We start from the raw sequence: 14,781 nt of genomic DNA, 5'->3' as shown, positions 1-14,781 counted from the left end.
GTTTAATTAATTTAGTCTAAAACTGAACAGAAACCCCACTGGACTTACTTCCTCAAGTCAGATCATGATTACAAACTAAAACGGCAGATTTTTCTTTTTCTGTAAAAAGTCTGAAATTGAGCAAAGCCACAGCAGGCATGAGAATTCAAAAGGCAATTTTTACTGGATAAAACTCACAGTATCCTCCATTACAATAAATACACACTCACATGTACACTTGTAGGCCACTTCTTCTACCACAAAGGCACAAGAAATGGTAGTGAGTGTGGTTTAGCGTTGCATAACATGAAGCTGATTCATCTCTTACACGAGCACGCACCAACACACAGTTATTCCAGGTGGCCTACTTTCATTTCAGAAGTGCACAACTTTCTTGTGACCTATTTTAACACTGTGACGTAAATGCTTTAGTGTGTGCGTGTGTGTGTGTGTGTGTGTGTGTGTGTGTCACTGAAGTCGGCAGTCCTCATATGATTGTTGCATGCACATCTGTAGAATAACACACACATACATTGACTGACCTATTTTACAGTACTAGTCAGACAGAGGCAGCAGGGACTGAATGGATCATTGCAGGCAACATAACTCTCTCTTGAATGGCAGCCAGCCTAGCATGTTGAACAGAGGAGTCGTGTTTTTCTCCCTCTGTCACTTTCTGTTTTATCTCACATGTTTCCTGCCGGCATGTGATAAATCTGAGCCCTTTTTCATGTTGTTGACGTTGTTCTTTCCACCAATATTAAACTCTTTGGTTACTTTTGAGACTAGGAATAGGTCCCATTCAACCCTGCAAATTCACACAGAAAGTGTCTCAAGAGGGAATCCACAAGCACAGATATCTATTCTACTTATTTCACTCATCATCACAGGAACAGCTCTGAAAGTTTGTCTGTCTTTAACAACACTCAGTGAGGGACTGGGAATTATTCAATAATTGATTGGACGGCATTCCAGAGTTATTTATTCTTTACCTGTCTCTTCTTTGAATAATCCTGATTATTTTTATCTTAATTTTTATCTTTTTAACTTTGATTGCCAATAAACACAGCACAACAGGTCCAGAAGGCTCCTAATTCAACTCAAACTATTCTTGGACTTTCTGTGTAATGTTGCGAACAAATTAAAAATGTTTGAATTGAACTGAACGCCATCAAATGTTTTTAAACACACCCCATAAGACACAAGCTAATCCAAAGTTAATGGGGGCCGGAATGTGAAAAGTAAACATTTACTAAGTTAATGTTTAAATTTGGTAGCGTTCGGCTTCATCACACAACAGGCTTCTGCAGCACCCATCTTCTGATGATTTCCTCCTCTCGCTGCTCAAATTTCAGGTCATTAAGTGGAGATTTCAGCAGTGACTAATGGTATTTGACATCTGCTCACCATGATTTAAAAAAGCACATCCTCTGTGTGCGGACAAGTGGCTGAAAGGACTCACACACTCCTCAGCTTCATTCCCCTTACCCCATCGCTGCCTCTCCCTGTGCAGCTGACCTACATACTGCAACATCTCGGTTACATAACCAGCCAGAGCTGCTGATCACTGCAGGCAGCACAAAGCCAACAACCCCCCCCATACCTTGTTTTTTACACACACAAACACACTCCACAATATGACCTTTCACTGCTTTATATATGAGGAAGTTGCCTTCCTGGGTCACACCTCCACTGTTTAGTTACTTTGGGATATGTGTGGGGAAAAATCAAATTAGGTCAACACAAATCGTTTAGAGTTTTATATGCAACTCATAAATTACTGCCAGATCCTCTGCTGCTCTACTTACAAGTGCAATTTGTTACAATTTTAGAAATAGCCCTACATTCAAATTCCATTTATGTAATGAACTAAGAAGTGAATGTTTCTATCTTACACTAAAAGTCCCTAAATAGCTGCTTGTTGTTGCCCTGAAGGTGATAAAATTGATGATCTGCAGTCATGTGAAAATGTTACACAGAGTTCCAAAACGTAATCATGTTAGCTGGGGGGAATCAATCAGCCAGTGTGTGCTACTGACCTGCTCCCACAAGCAGAGAGCTTCTTTCTGAGTAGTTTACTCAAGTTTACTTAGTGGAGGGATGTGATGTAACTCTCTTCTCCTCCCCCCTTCTGTCCCCCCTGTCTCTCATTCTCTCCACTCTGAATAACCTCTCTTTCTCTCTCGCTACTCTCCCTTCTCCTCCATCCTCTCCCATCCCTCCTCACTGACCTACTTTCACACTCCTGGCCTGTTTTCACAAGCCTCAGTACAACACAAAGCAGCTTGTAGAGCTCGAAGATGGGCTGGAAAATAAGGGGAATGAGTGCGGGAGGGAGGGAGGGGAAAGGTGTCAGAGAGAAAATGAAAGACGGAGGGTGCAGCACAAAGCACTGCGGTTTCCTCAGGAATGTCACCTTGTTATACCTGGCTGTTGGGTGGTGTGGCAAGCAGAAGTGAAAACACAAAGGAGTTTCATATTACTGATGAGAAACAGCAGGTCTGTTTGTGGTCAGCTGCTTCCACACACGCACATCCGTCATCCATTAATCTGAAATTGAGACATAAGACTGGGAGTGCTGCTCTGGATGTGCCTCATGAGGTTGTGCAATGAGAAGCTCTGAGTATGAAAACATCTTCTTAGGTTGTTTTTTTTTTTTGGAGGGGGGGGTTCCCTCCCTACCTTGTTGACATTTTCAAACTAGAGCCCTGAGATTTTCAATCGGGTGTATCTTTGAACATGCAACCCCTCTGCAGATGACAGGCTCTCCTTCCTGTCGTGTCTGTTATGTAACCCGTAACAGCGGCCCGCTCTGCTCAAGCCAACCTGCTGTTCCCAGCAGCTATTGTTCCATTATCGGCATGGTTGGATGGGGGCTGGCTCATTCGGCACTCACAGTCTGACGCAGTTGTTATCCTGAGACACTTGTGTAACTTGTTTTTGCTTCATTTTTGTCCTTTTTTTAATTCTTCACATAAAACACAACTTCCAAAGCACTGCTTTGAGATATTATGCAATTCTGGACAACACCAGATACAGAAAGTAATCACTTACCTAACATGTGGTTTAAGCATTCTTGAAGTTGGGACACTGTAAACTGATTCTGTCTGTTATTGTTTTTGTTCATTTAAACAGCTCTTTGACTCACCACATTGAAATGTAACATTCATTCATTTGAATTGCTTACTTGTGTCTGTTATCAGGAACTAGAACAAGCTGTACTGACAAAACAAGACTGACATGTCACCTCGTCATTAAACAGCTGCACTTTCCTCGTTAAACTCACACCAATCAGCTGCAACGTTAAAACCAGTGACAGGTGAACTGAAAGAAGCTGATTACCATGTTACAAAAACACCTGTGAAGGGTCTGGATGTATCAGCAGGAAAAAATAACTTAAAAAAACTTTAACAAAGAGCAAATTTACAACTGCATCTGAGTGACAAATGAAGGTCCTGCATGATGTTCAACCAGTGAACTTAGAACAGGGTCGTTGAAGTGTGAAGGTAAGAAACCCCAGTGCACCTGTTTGTATCGTACCACCACCAACCATCTTACAGACCATATACTCCAAATCAGGAAAATGTCATTTCTCCTTTTACTTTGCAGTTTTACTTGTAGTTCCTACCGTTTCTAAAAGTAGAACGGGAGGCAGAACCTTCAGTTATCAGGCCCCTCTCTGTGGAATAAGCTGCCAGTTTGGGTTCAGGAAGCAGACACCTTCTCTACCTTTAAGATTAAGCTTAAAACTTTCCTTTTTGACAAAGCTCATAGTTCAGGATAGCTCAGGTGACCGTGAAACATCCCATAGTTCTGCTACTACAGGCCTAAACTGCTGGGGGACGTCCTATGATGCACCTCTCCTCACTTTGCTCTCTATATACATATGACATAACTGTCGTCATTAACTTATGTTTCTCTTTATCAACAGGTATCCCCGCCTTTCCGTTAATGTCCTCTCACCCCCATTATTATGTGAATTGGACCCATTTGGATTTTAATTAATTTAATTGGATTATTATTCAATTACAAAGAATTGGACCACTTCACTTTAAAGTGCCTTGAGATTACTTTAGTTGTGAATTGGCACTATTTAAATACTCTTATTTTTTCATTTTAAAACTTAATTGAACTTCTGATGTGATAATTGGCTCATTAACTTATAAATGCTTCACTCTGTCTAGAGCACCACAGGTAAAGTAAAAATAGCTGCCAGCTGTGAAGACTTTTTGCAGAAAAACTCACAGAAAGCATATACTGGAGAATTAGATACTGTAATTTGATTTTCTGTTGAAAGTTCTACCGATAAGTTGCCCCAGCTTCTCTTAACTTGTATAGAAACTGTGATCCTTGTTGCCTATCCTTCATGTTATCAAATCTGACTTTTGTATTTTTTTTAATCCATTTTGCTTTTCCAACTCATAGCCAGTTTATTCAAAGATTAATATTTCATTAACTTTATGTAATATTTCATCCCCATTTGAATGCACTCTGGAGAGCAGGCAGCATGTTTGTGTAATATGAGCTTAGTGGTTTATTTTGCTACCATCCGTGATGTGTGTGTATAAATATATCGTGCTTGTATTCGGAGGTAAAGTGTAGCCAACAGGTCCATCCCATGCTGTGTCTTCATACAGTTGGAGTTAGTCATTAAGTGGCGACGTCATCGTGATGGTTGTCTGCTCACACCGAGCTGCACTGGCAGACGTGAAAATTGGCTCATTGGTCTAGTTTGTGGCTCAAAAAGTTCAAAAGAGTCATGAATAAATTGAACAACCTTTTATTCCCCCCCCCCCCTCCATTTTTCAATCTTTCACAATTAAAACTGTATGTTCTCAGAACCATTTGCATATCCATGTGAGTTATAACAATACATAATCACCTCCGGATAAGCCTTATTCTTTTTTTTTTTTCTTTTTCTTAACTTGTACATTTTCGGGAAATTGTTTCGGCAGAAGACAGAGGTTATACATTAACACAGAATACAAATGGTGCCTGGGGCAAAAAGTAGCATGGATAAATACACAGCACAACCAGGAAGAGCACAGAGCAAAAAGAGACAACAGGATGACAGAAAAATACACTTAATAGCCAAAATAACAAATATAATAGAAAATATCAATAAAATAATAATAAAATAATGACAGCAGTATACAAGAAAGAGAGACAACTTTACATTTATACATAGTGGCTGGAGGCAGGCACCAGGAAGTGAAAGTTTTACATAATGTGTGATTTACTGCAGCTACTGTATCTAAAACAAATCAGTGCAGAGAAGGGAGGGATCGTGAAGACATTTTCCAACGTGGGGACGAATAACAACACAAAGAGGCACCTTTTGAAAAGAGAGCAGCTTTGCTGGTTGCGACTGGAGAGACATTTTATCTGTTAAGACAATTTTTGCCTTCTACTGATTTTACTTAACGACTGGCAAACAAAACTCGCCTTGTGCTTGTCAAGTTTTAAATAAACAGCCACGTGTGACTGCGTTACCTTGACTGATATGCAAATAACTGGCATTGACCGCTTTGAGTGTCAAAGAGCACAAACAAGGACCCCAATCTAAAAAGAAAACCCAAAAGCTGTACCTTTCTTTTCCTTTTACAAGTTGTGGCTCAGAGCTTTCGTTAAAGAAAAAATCTTTTTGAGGCTTTTTTCTGAACAAATGGGGACTGTACAAGGCATTTCAAAACATCAAACTTGCAAGTCTACAACTTCTGCATCCCCCTGCTTTATTTTTTTTTATTGTTTTTGACACAATTTTCTTCTTAAAATATATATTCAATATATGTAAATTTATATGTCACAGTATTATACAATCTAAGTGCTTCAGGAGTGAAGAGGACTCGTGTGCCGGCATTTAACAGGGTGAACGGTGAGGAAGAGGGGGGAGGAAGAATGTAACTCTGCCAAAAAAGGGAGATAGTAAAGGAAATATGCGTGTCTTTGGTAAAAAGGAATGCTCCTGTAATGCCACAATGAACACTGACCAGCCACTAAGGCAATTTACAAAAATGAATTAATGAGTAATTTAATCTTCCACAAGGGAAATGTTCTGGAGAGTTTTATTTTGCCGCATCCCTCAAGCTGTTATTTTAGTTTGAGGGATGTGTGGGAGGTAGGAGAAAGGGGGTTATGGGTGACACAGTGAAACTTGATGGTGCTATCACATCCTAAATACACCTCACACAGATCACAGGTTCTGCTCCGTCTTAGGTGCCGATGTGAGTCAAAGTTTTAAGAGTCTGTCCAGGAAAACGCTCAAGCTGCTCCCGTTTGTCCTTAATCTCGCCTCTTATTGCGCCCAACTCTCACACTGCCCGATCCCTTTTTCCCCCTGTCCTTTTTAGCCTCCATACTCTCATTCATTTGAGATTTGGCTTCTTCCACATACTCAGTGTCATTCTCCGCCTCTCTGCATTCTCCGTTGGCCTGGCCGCTGTGAGGGTTGCTCAGAGCTAAGTAAGGGTGTTGGGGTAAAGTGGGAGAGGGGGACATAGAGGTGCTGATCAGCCCCTCGACCTGAGCTCCAGCTGCCCCGTTGGACAGCGCTCTGTATTTGAGGCGGAGCTTGTGGGGCAGGGCAGTGCCTTTGACCTCGGCTTGACACTCGCCGTTCAAACCGGCAGCTCCCTCCATCTTCTGGTGGTAACTGCTGATGTCTGAGGAGGATGAGGAGGGGGACTCGTCGTCTGTGGAGCCCTCCTTATCAGAACTACGAGGGTCTCCATCGCTTGAGGAAGTGTCTTTAGCAGAAGAGTTCTCTTGATAGAAACTGTCCGTTCGGGGGCCTCCCTCATAGGTGAGAACCGGGGGCTCTTCGTCCAGTGTGTTGAGGTAGCCGTTGTGCTGTGTGAAGGAGGACTTGGCCTCCTCGCTGTGGATAAGATCAGTCCTGAAGGGGTTGTGGTGGCTCTCAGTGTGATGAAGACTGCTCTCCTGAGCCTGGTAGCCGCAGTGATGGAGGTTGTCATGCGACTGTTGGGCATTGTGATTATACCTTTGCTGCAGCTCCTCTGCAGACTCGAGATGACTGTTGGTGTATTCATACTGTGGTGAGTCCATGGTCTTTGTCCTCTGTAGCTTCTCAGCGACCTCGGAGATGGTCACTGAGCAGTCGGAGAACTTGGAAGGTACAGTGTGCTGGCCGTGCTGAGGCAGTCTGCTCTGCTGGGACTGCGGGTCCTCTGGCCTCTGGCTCTCCATGGGGTAACAGCCGCTGCTGGACCGGTACAAGATGACGCTCCTCTGTGCGGATGTGGCCTGAGGGGCGGGACTGGAGGTCTCCATGTGATGTTGATGATGCTGGAAGTCTCTCGCACTTTCAGCCAACGGGGCATTTTGCTGGTGAGTTGAAACTAGTGTTGGATGGTTGCCATGGTAATTCCCAGTTGGAATTCCATTAGGGATCCTGTTGGTAATTGTGTTGCTTTCCAGTCCGGCCATCTCCATGCTTGAGGACTCCTTCTTTATCGTGTAGCTGATGGGTTCGGGGCTGTCTCTGGAGGAGCCGTCAGACATGTCAGACACGGAGCCCCGTGGAGAGTACTTGTGGAGCATTGAGTGGCGCTCACCACGGACTGACTGTTCAGTTTCTGATGAGTCAGAATTCAGCATCACCTGGGACGCACTGGAGTAACCGCTACTTGAGAGGTAGGTGTTTGGGGTGCCACTGGTGCTGCTCCCAGTGTTCACATCAGCAACACTGTTGGAGATCTGCTGACTTTTCTCCATGTAGGAGGCCGTGCTGATGAGACCAAAGCGCAACTTTAGCTGAAGGAGCTCCGTCTTTAGACGCACGTTCTCCTCATTCAGTGCCATGACCCGGTTCTCTAACACCATATCATTGAGGCGACGCTTTTCCCTTGAGCGCTTGGCTGCCTCGTTGTTCTTCCTCCGTTTTTCCCAGTAGGAAGCATCTTTCTTCTCATCGGAAATGAACTCTCGCTTGCGACGGGAGGCCACATTGGCCTTGGCGCCTTTACCCTGGCGACCGATCCGTGCGTCATCTTCGGGAACGGGGGATGGGAGGCTGTCGTCGTAGAAGGTGTCTACTTGCATGGCATTTTTGTTGCTGGTGGATGGGATGTGTAGACTGAGACTTTCCATTTTTTTCTCCAGTTGGGGGCTAGAGTATGACCCTAGCAAAGGGAAATGGGGGGTAGGGAAAAGATGTAAAACTATGAGCCTTCTGCTTTGTTGGTAAAACGTTTGACCTATGTCGCAGGATCAGCAAAAACTTCCAGATGAGGTATTTGTGCTCCTCGAAAGGATAGCCTCATTGATTTCCGTTACTTATCTTTCAAGATCAAAACGTTCAAGTGTCCAGATTAGCCAGGAAGATTAAAAAGAGGTGGAACTCCACAAAAACCTCAGACATTGAAGTAGTGTTTTGAAAAATTAAATGAAAAATGAAACGATTTTGTATATTGAGTAAAGGGTCTTTCAGCTGCCTCTGCAAATAGCTCAACACTCTCTGGAGTTATGCTGGAGGTGACTGGGTTTATTGGCCTCTTTGTCAATCTTCAGCAGAGCTGGGATGCCTGTCAGGCCACTGCCCTGATTCCTGCTGTGTCTTACACAGGATGTAGGTCAGTGCGTCTACTTCAGGGCTCCTTGAGGATTCAGCTTCAGTGGCGCTGTTTGTTGACCGGTAACTGGGTTACTGAGAAAGAACAGAGACAGAGAGAGAATTAGATTATCTGTAAAGTCACTGCAGGTCATTGTAGTGTTAATTTACAGTTAAACAAGGTGGAATTAGATTTAACTTAACAGTGGTAAAATGTGTTTTTTTTCTCCTATTCAACCGTACCAAAAATCTATGGCATAAATCCAAAAGCTTAATATGTTTCTATTTTGCGTGGAGATCTCTGAGAAAAAGAGGGCAGATTAGTCTGAGTCTGAACAGAAAGACACGCAAGAGAAGATGGGGCTGTAACTGTGGCTAAGCATGTGCTGCTGCTGCTGCAGAGCTCTTTGTGTAAAACAGAGCTGTGTCACATGACGAGGAGTAAAGCAGGCTGACCTAGTGCAAGCTCTGCAGTGACAAACAAAGAACTGAGAGAGGAACGACTGGACGTTACAGTGGTGTGGTCCGTTTGGGGTTTTTTTTTTTTTGGAAGAAAGAGATTATGTGCAATTCCATTTTTTTTCTTTTTGAGGTGAGGTGGTTCTCTCACAGTTTCTCTGATAGGCTTCCCACCGTCTGAAATTACACAATACCACAAGCTGCTGAGCTTCCTTCCTGTGGTGTCACGATCGTAGCCCCACAGGAAGCCTTTCCAACCCAAAACGTCTTGCATCATAGAATTAAAAACAATACCAAACGCACCACAGACGGACGTTGTTGGCAGTCCAGTGTTATGTAACAAGAGTCACTCTTGTTTTTAACCCTCAGTCCTTTATTTCTGTCACTGCACAGCCTTACACAGTTCATATGCATTAATTAACAACACATCATTGCACTGAGCCCCTTACAGACACAAAAACATCTTTTTACGAACACAGAGCAATGTAATCTAGGTCACTATGCCTGTGGTAAAAAATGATGGTGGTGTTGTTTTTCATTCACTGCACTGGAATTAAACAGAGCACAAAGGACCTTTTATCATGAAAAAATGCTTTATTCAGAAGTGTCTCTCTCATAATTTTTTTAAAGGAACTCTGGAATCTGAAGCACACTTACTGCTTACAGACACTGAGTTGTCTAAAGAAAAAATAACAGGGACCATGTTAAGGACTTAAAGTCATTCAAGCAGCAATGATTGGATCTAAAAAAATGCTCTCTAGAAATGTTTGTCTCCGTGCTGGCTGAGCTGCTGAGGACAAATGTTTTCACGTAGCGTACAACACATCTGTTCACGCCATGGGCGCTACTTGTCAAAACAATCGTGAGCTCCATTTTGAGAATAAAAACCCTTGAAAAGGGTAAGTTGGGCAAGAAAAGCTGCAGAGAAATGTCAGGGTATTGCTGAATAAACAGCAAGTAGCTCCAAGTTTGCATAGTCTCTCTGTTAATGAAGCCTTGAAAATTAAAGAGCTGAACAAAGAATCTCAACAGAATACTTCTGTTATTGAAATGATGATGGCAAAGGTGTAAAAACACTCTCAGAACTCAAACAAAAGTGCCACGGTTACAAAAAACTGACTTGCATCTATCCCTGCTGCAGTGTTTTGTTCCAGTATCACCACTTGAAGTCAGTGCCATGTAGCCGTCTGAACTACTTTACGCTCTCCAGACGGATTACAGCTTTCTCTGCTTCCTCAGAGTCAGTGACCCTGTTACATAATCACCCATAAAAAATAAAAATAAAATAGCTTAAAATAGCTGGAAAACTGCTCTGAATAATGTCAAAGTTTATCTAATCTTGCTTGTTATGTCATAACTCAGGCAAACTAAGACGTTCTTGAAATTTCTTGTCCTTCTTGTATGAAGCTACACTGAACACAAAGGGGCCTCAACACAACCACACAAAGATGTGGAAAAATGTAGGCTCACATCTCCCAGCCGCCCCCCATATCCCCCCTGCTGGATAATTTTCATAAAGACATGCGGGAACGAGGAATGCGAAACAAAGGCGGGCGGGAAGGAAGCACGCACACGTCTGTGCTGTCCCACTGACCTAGAAACAACGCGGAACAGTAAACACTCCTCCTGTCTTTGACGGTGCACCATAAAATAGGTCAGTGGGACTGCAAGGGAGGGGGGGACAGGAGAGTATTAAGAGTGCAGTCTAAAAATAGAGGAAATGGGAGAGGTGAGGGTGGGTGGAAGCAGAGAGGGATTGGGTGATGGGGGGGGATTCAATTGGTGGACATGAGAGGAATCTTAAAGAATCTTAAGAGACACACTTGAATACATCATCTGCCTAAACATCAGGTTATGAAAGACCCAGCGATTTTCATGCCACAGCATCTCCTGTTCGCTCAGCAGAACCCATGACACCTTTTGCAGCGCATTACAATAGGAATCGGTGGCAGATGGAAAATTATAGTGCGAGATAAGGCAGTGGCATTGACGTCATGGCACACACCCATCTCTGCAGCCAAATTCACTAACAGGCTCTCTCTCTGGACTGCGTGGGGAGGGGCTGCTGTTGTTGCTCCTAGTGTACGTGCTCTGAATTTCTCTTGTTGCAGAGCACATGCCCATTACATAGCAGCAGACGCTACAGGTTCCGCAATCTCCATTTTCACTGTCCTCTCTGTGAACGCTGTGCTCGGAACAAAAGCCGAGAGCGACGCCATACGATAACGAAAAAAAGAGGAGACTTGGTGCATTGTGTAACTGGCTCTTTGTGCAATAATTTCCCATTAAAAAAATGATTCATTGCAGCAACTGTAAGCTGTTTGTTTCTCAATGCCCCCCCCCCGAAGCAGTTCATAGACACTTACTGCTCAGAGAGGAATGTTTCACCTCTAACCCACTCTGAGGCAAGTGTGAGTAAAATGCACATCATCCTCTTCCCCTCCTCCATCTTTTAAATGATCCAACACCACACACGTGGAGGGGCCCCAGCTAGGAGCCTCCATTTTACCCTATGGCTTTGTGTCAAACAAAACTAGGAGACAAGAATCCAGACATTCCAGGTCACTCACTGAGACTTACAACACAGCATGCCTTTGAACACCTACCCAGAGAAATACGTGACTAAACGCCTCTGAGGTAAAGAGTACAGATTTTAAAAGGAAACATCTGGATCTTTCTTTGGCCAAATTCACAGTATTTTTTACTATTAAAAATCATTTCCTACAGTCTACTACAAGTCCAAATGAGCTTTGCAAAGAATATAGGTGAGTCGAAAACTGTTAAAACAACTCTCGACTAACAGCCACTTAAACAGAAAAACTAAGCGAAACAATGAATCTTAGTTATGTTTGTGGGGTCGGTATTCTTGTAGAGCCACAATCAGAGAAGTCAAAGTAGTTCACCACTTGCCCTGGAAACCCCATACGTCTCCTCACCCAGTTTCAGGTCTGACCTATATTCAATGAGTTGGCTGGAACAGAGCTATGCAGACTCAAAAACCAGACCGGCTGCCAGACGTCAGACACACCAAGACTGTGCCCGTCCTCGCCAGACAAGGGTTTCCATTGTCCATGCATTGCATCACAGCCTGGATGCTCACTTGTTGTTCTAACTTTACAACAAAGTCACACCGAGATCTCACCTGGATCTTACGAGACAAGCTTTGTATCAGACAGAAGAAAAAAAAAGGTGCCACATCTGATGTTCCCTGCTACAAGTTTTCTGGTGCAGAAAAGCTACGGGGCAGGTTAAAAATAGCAGCAGACATTGAGCAGCTGTGTTACATCACAGATGAAAGCCTTTCAAAGACTAAGTTCCCTGCAAAGGTTTACCACAAATCTGCTTCAGAAATAAGAATTTGAAGTTAATATAAATACAAATAATGAGCAGGGTGTGAACGGGAATCAATTACAGGCTTCTCTGTCCCAGGAGGCAGCTGCTGTTTATTGCTTTTCCCTGCTGTGTGCTGCTGGTTATGTCATACCCTCCAACTCCCTCAAAGCAAAGCTCTGTGCTTTACTTAACACACCTTACCAGTGAAGGGGAAACTGCCCAGTTACTCACTTTAAATACGCACCAGACATTTTGTTCAGAGTTTCCTCTTATAAAGGTAATTTATTATTTTATAGTATGCACACAACCACAGGGGAGATTATTGCTTAACCCTGGAAGATATTCCACCATTTCTATTTTTCGAATATATATATATATATTTAAAAAAAAAACGTAGCCTTTAGAATAAGCTGTATCTTAAAAGAATCGTTGATTCAGACCTGTGTTTGCTGGAGACGAACAGACAAATAAATTGATATCTTTGGAACAACAGTGATCTAGTGACCTACATTAAACATGTAGGTAAGAACAGCGGCATGCCACGTGCAGGACCTGATATAGTACCGTGTCTGCATTGAGCAGACAACACAGCAGCTGTCTCTGCTGCCTGGAAAACACCACCATGAGGGATATTACCTCCCCTTGACATTGACTACATATGTGTTTACCTGCTAAACCGCGTCCCTCAGTCGGACAACAGTAAATAAAACGAAATAAGCGCGAGAAGCCTGCAACAAAGTGGAAATTTGCCACGCGGGTGCCGTGTGTTACGTGACAAAAAAAAAGATCCGCAAGCGCCTCAAAGTCACGCACTGACGCGGGTTTAACCGGCAGGGCAGAGAGTTGCCATATGAACAATAACCGACCACGAGCATCACGTCCTCTTCGCTAAAACACGTTTAAATCTAACCCTATAAGGAAAAACACACGCGTCTACGAGCAGGTAAAGAGGAGAAAACACAAAGCAGACGGCTGTAGTCAAAACATACCTTTCGTTGTCCTGGAGGAGGAAAAAATGTCCAGGCTTGCCCGACACAAAAGCTGTCTCGCTCCAGTCTCTCCTTCTTCTTCTTGTCCTTTTAGAGGAAACCTCCCTCTAAATCTGAAAAAAGCTGAAAAACTTTCTGCTTCTCCCTGGTCGGCGCTCGGGTCCGTGTCGGATGAGTCACTGGGTCGGCTGGATGCTGTTTCTGTCTTTTGGCTCGGGCTGCCTGCGTGTTGCGCGCTACCGGACACTTTGCTCCAGTTTCTCCGGCTTCCTTTCTAGAGATATGTGTTAGTAGGTCAGCGGTTGCATAACAGCTCTTAGGCTGCCTCGTCACGTTTTTGTCCCCTGTCTCTCCGCGCGAGAGTCTCGTTCTCCCTCATGAAGTGTTATGAGCTCCTGTCGTTTTGTTCTCGTCTTCATCCCTCATCTTCACCTCCGTCTCCCACCATCTCTCTTACGGGAGTGGTTAATTTTACAACAAAAGAACGAATCAGTTATGAGAGCATGGCCCTTTATACTTTCATTCATCAGTAGATTTCAGGCTGTTTGCTTTCTAATGAAGTGAAACCTGAATTAATTCTCATGTGGCCTCTGAAGGACATTTGATGTGCCCCTTGGTACCATTTTGGAAACATTTAGCCTGAATTAATTTATTTTCTGTGCATGTGAAAGGGAGAAATACAGTACTGAGCAAAGGTCTGGAGCCATCCTTCATGTCTACAAATTATATAACCCCATTTATATAACTTCCCTTTTGGGATAAATAATTAATCAATTAGTTTTTATTGAATTTTTCTTTATATATTAACGGAAAACAGGAAATAGGTGTACTGATATATTTTAATATAAATGTAAAATCAGTATATAAAGGAAAAAACTGAGTTTGTACAACTGTAACAAGCTTGAAAGTCAATATTTGGTCTGAGCGCCTTTATTCTTCAACACAGCCTGAACCCTCTTAGGCAAGCTTTCAGTCATTTATTTAAGTAGTCTTCAGGAATAGTTCTCCAGGCTCATTGAAGGACATCCCAAAGCTCTTCTTTGGATGTCGGCTGCCTTTTGTTCCGTTCTCTGTCAAGATGATCCCACACTGCTTCAATAATGTTGAGGTCTGGGCTCTGGGGAGGATTCATCCCTCCCTTAGACCTGCTGCCACTGATTTTCAGTCCACTTATTGTGTCATTTGGCATTAAGAATGGCTTCTTGACAGCCCCCCTTCCATGGAGACCATTTCTGATGAGGCTTGGGCCAACAGTAGATGGATCAGCTGAAGGTCCAGATGCATCTCTCAGGTCCTGGTCTTTGCTGGATTTTCTAGATCTGCCACTTCTTCTTTTGTCCTCCACTTGTCCAGTTTCCTTCATTTTTTTAAGGACATACTGCACAACATGCTGAGATATGCCAGATTTTCTGCTAACAGCACTTTAGGAAGGCGTGAGAATACTATTTTACA

General features: G+C 43.3%; 1 protein-coding gene across 2 annotated transcripts; it reads right to left on the bottom strand.

Annotated features, from left to right (window-relative positions):
* Positions 1–2,726: 2,726 nt before the first annotated feature.
* On the bottom strand, positions 2,727–13,733 carry LOC140305506 (uncharacterized). Of its 2 annotated transcripts, XM_072384403.1 has the most exons (3): positions 13,330–13,733; positions 6,239–8,644; positions 2,727–2,748 (listed from the first exon to the last, which is right to left on the bottom strand). In XM_072384403.1, exon 2 carries the CDS (start codon positions 8,086–8,088, stop codon positions 6,262–6,264), a length of 1,827 nt encoding a protein of 608 aa, XP_072240504.1. In that variant the 5' UTR covers positions 8,089–8,644; positions 13,330–13,733; the 3' UTR covers positions 2,727–2,748; positions 6,239–6,261. The 2 variants fall into 2 exon arrangements, with proteins under 2 accessions (XP_072240504.1, XP_072240503.1); XM_072384402.1 differs by lacking the exon at positions 2,727–2,748 and having other exon boundaries at positions 4,744–8,644; positions 13,330–13,732.
* Between the last annotated feature and the right edge of the window lie 1,048 nt (positions 13,734–14,781).

This window comes from Leuresthes tenuis, unplaced genomic scaffold, assembly GCF_036924035.1.
Source record: "Leuresthes tenuis unplaced genomic scaffold, fLeuTen1.0.hap1 SCAF_4, whole genome shotgun sequence".
NCBI lineage: Eukaryota > Metazoa > Chordata > Actinopteri > Atheriniformes > Atherinopsidae > Leuresthes > Leuresthes tenuis.
This window is presented reverse-complemented; position numbering and strand designations above follow the sequence as displayed.

Coding starts and splice junctions, on each gene's coding strand:
- LOC140305506 (XM_072384403.1), bottom strand. CDS start 8,088: ATGGAAAGTCTCAGTCTACACATCCCATCCACCAGCAACAAAAATGCC.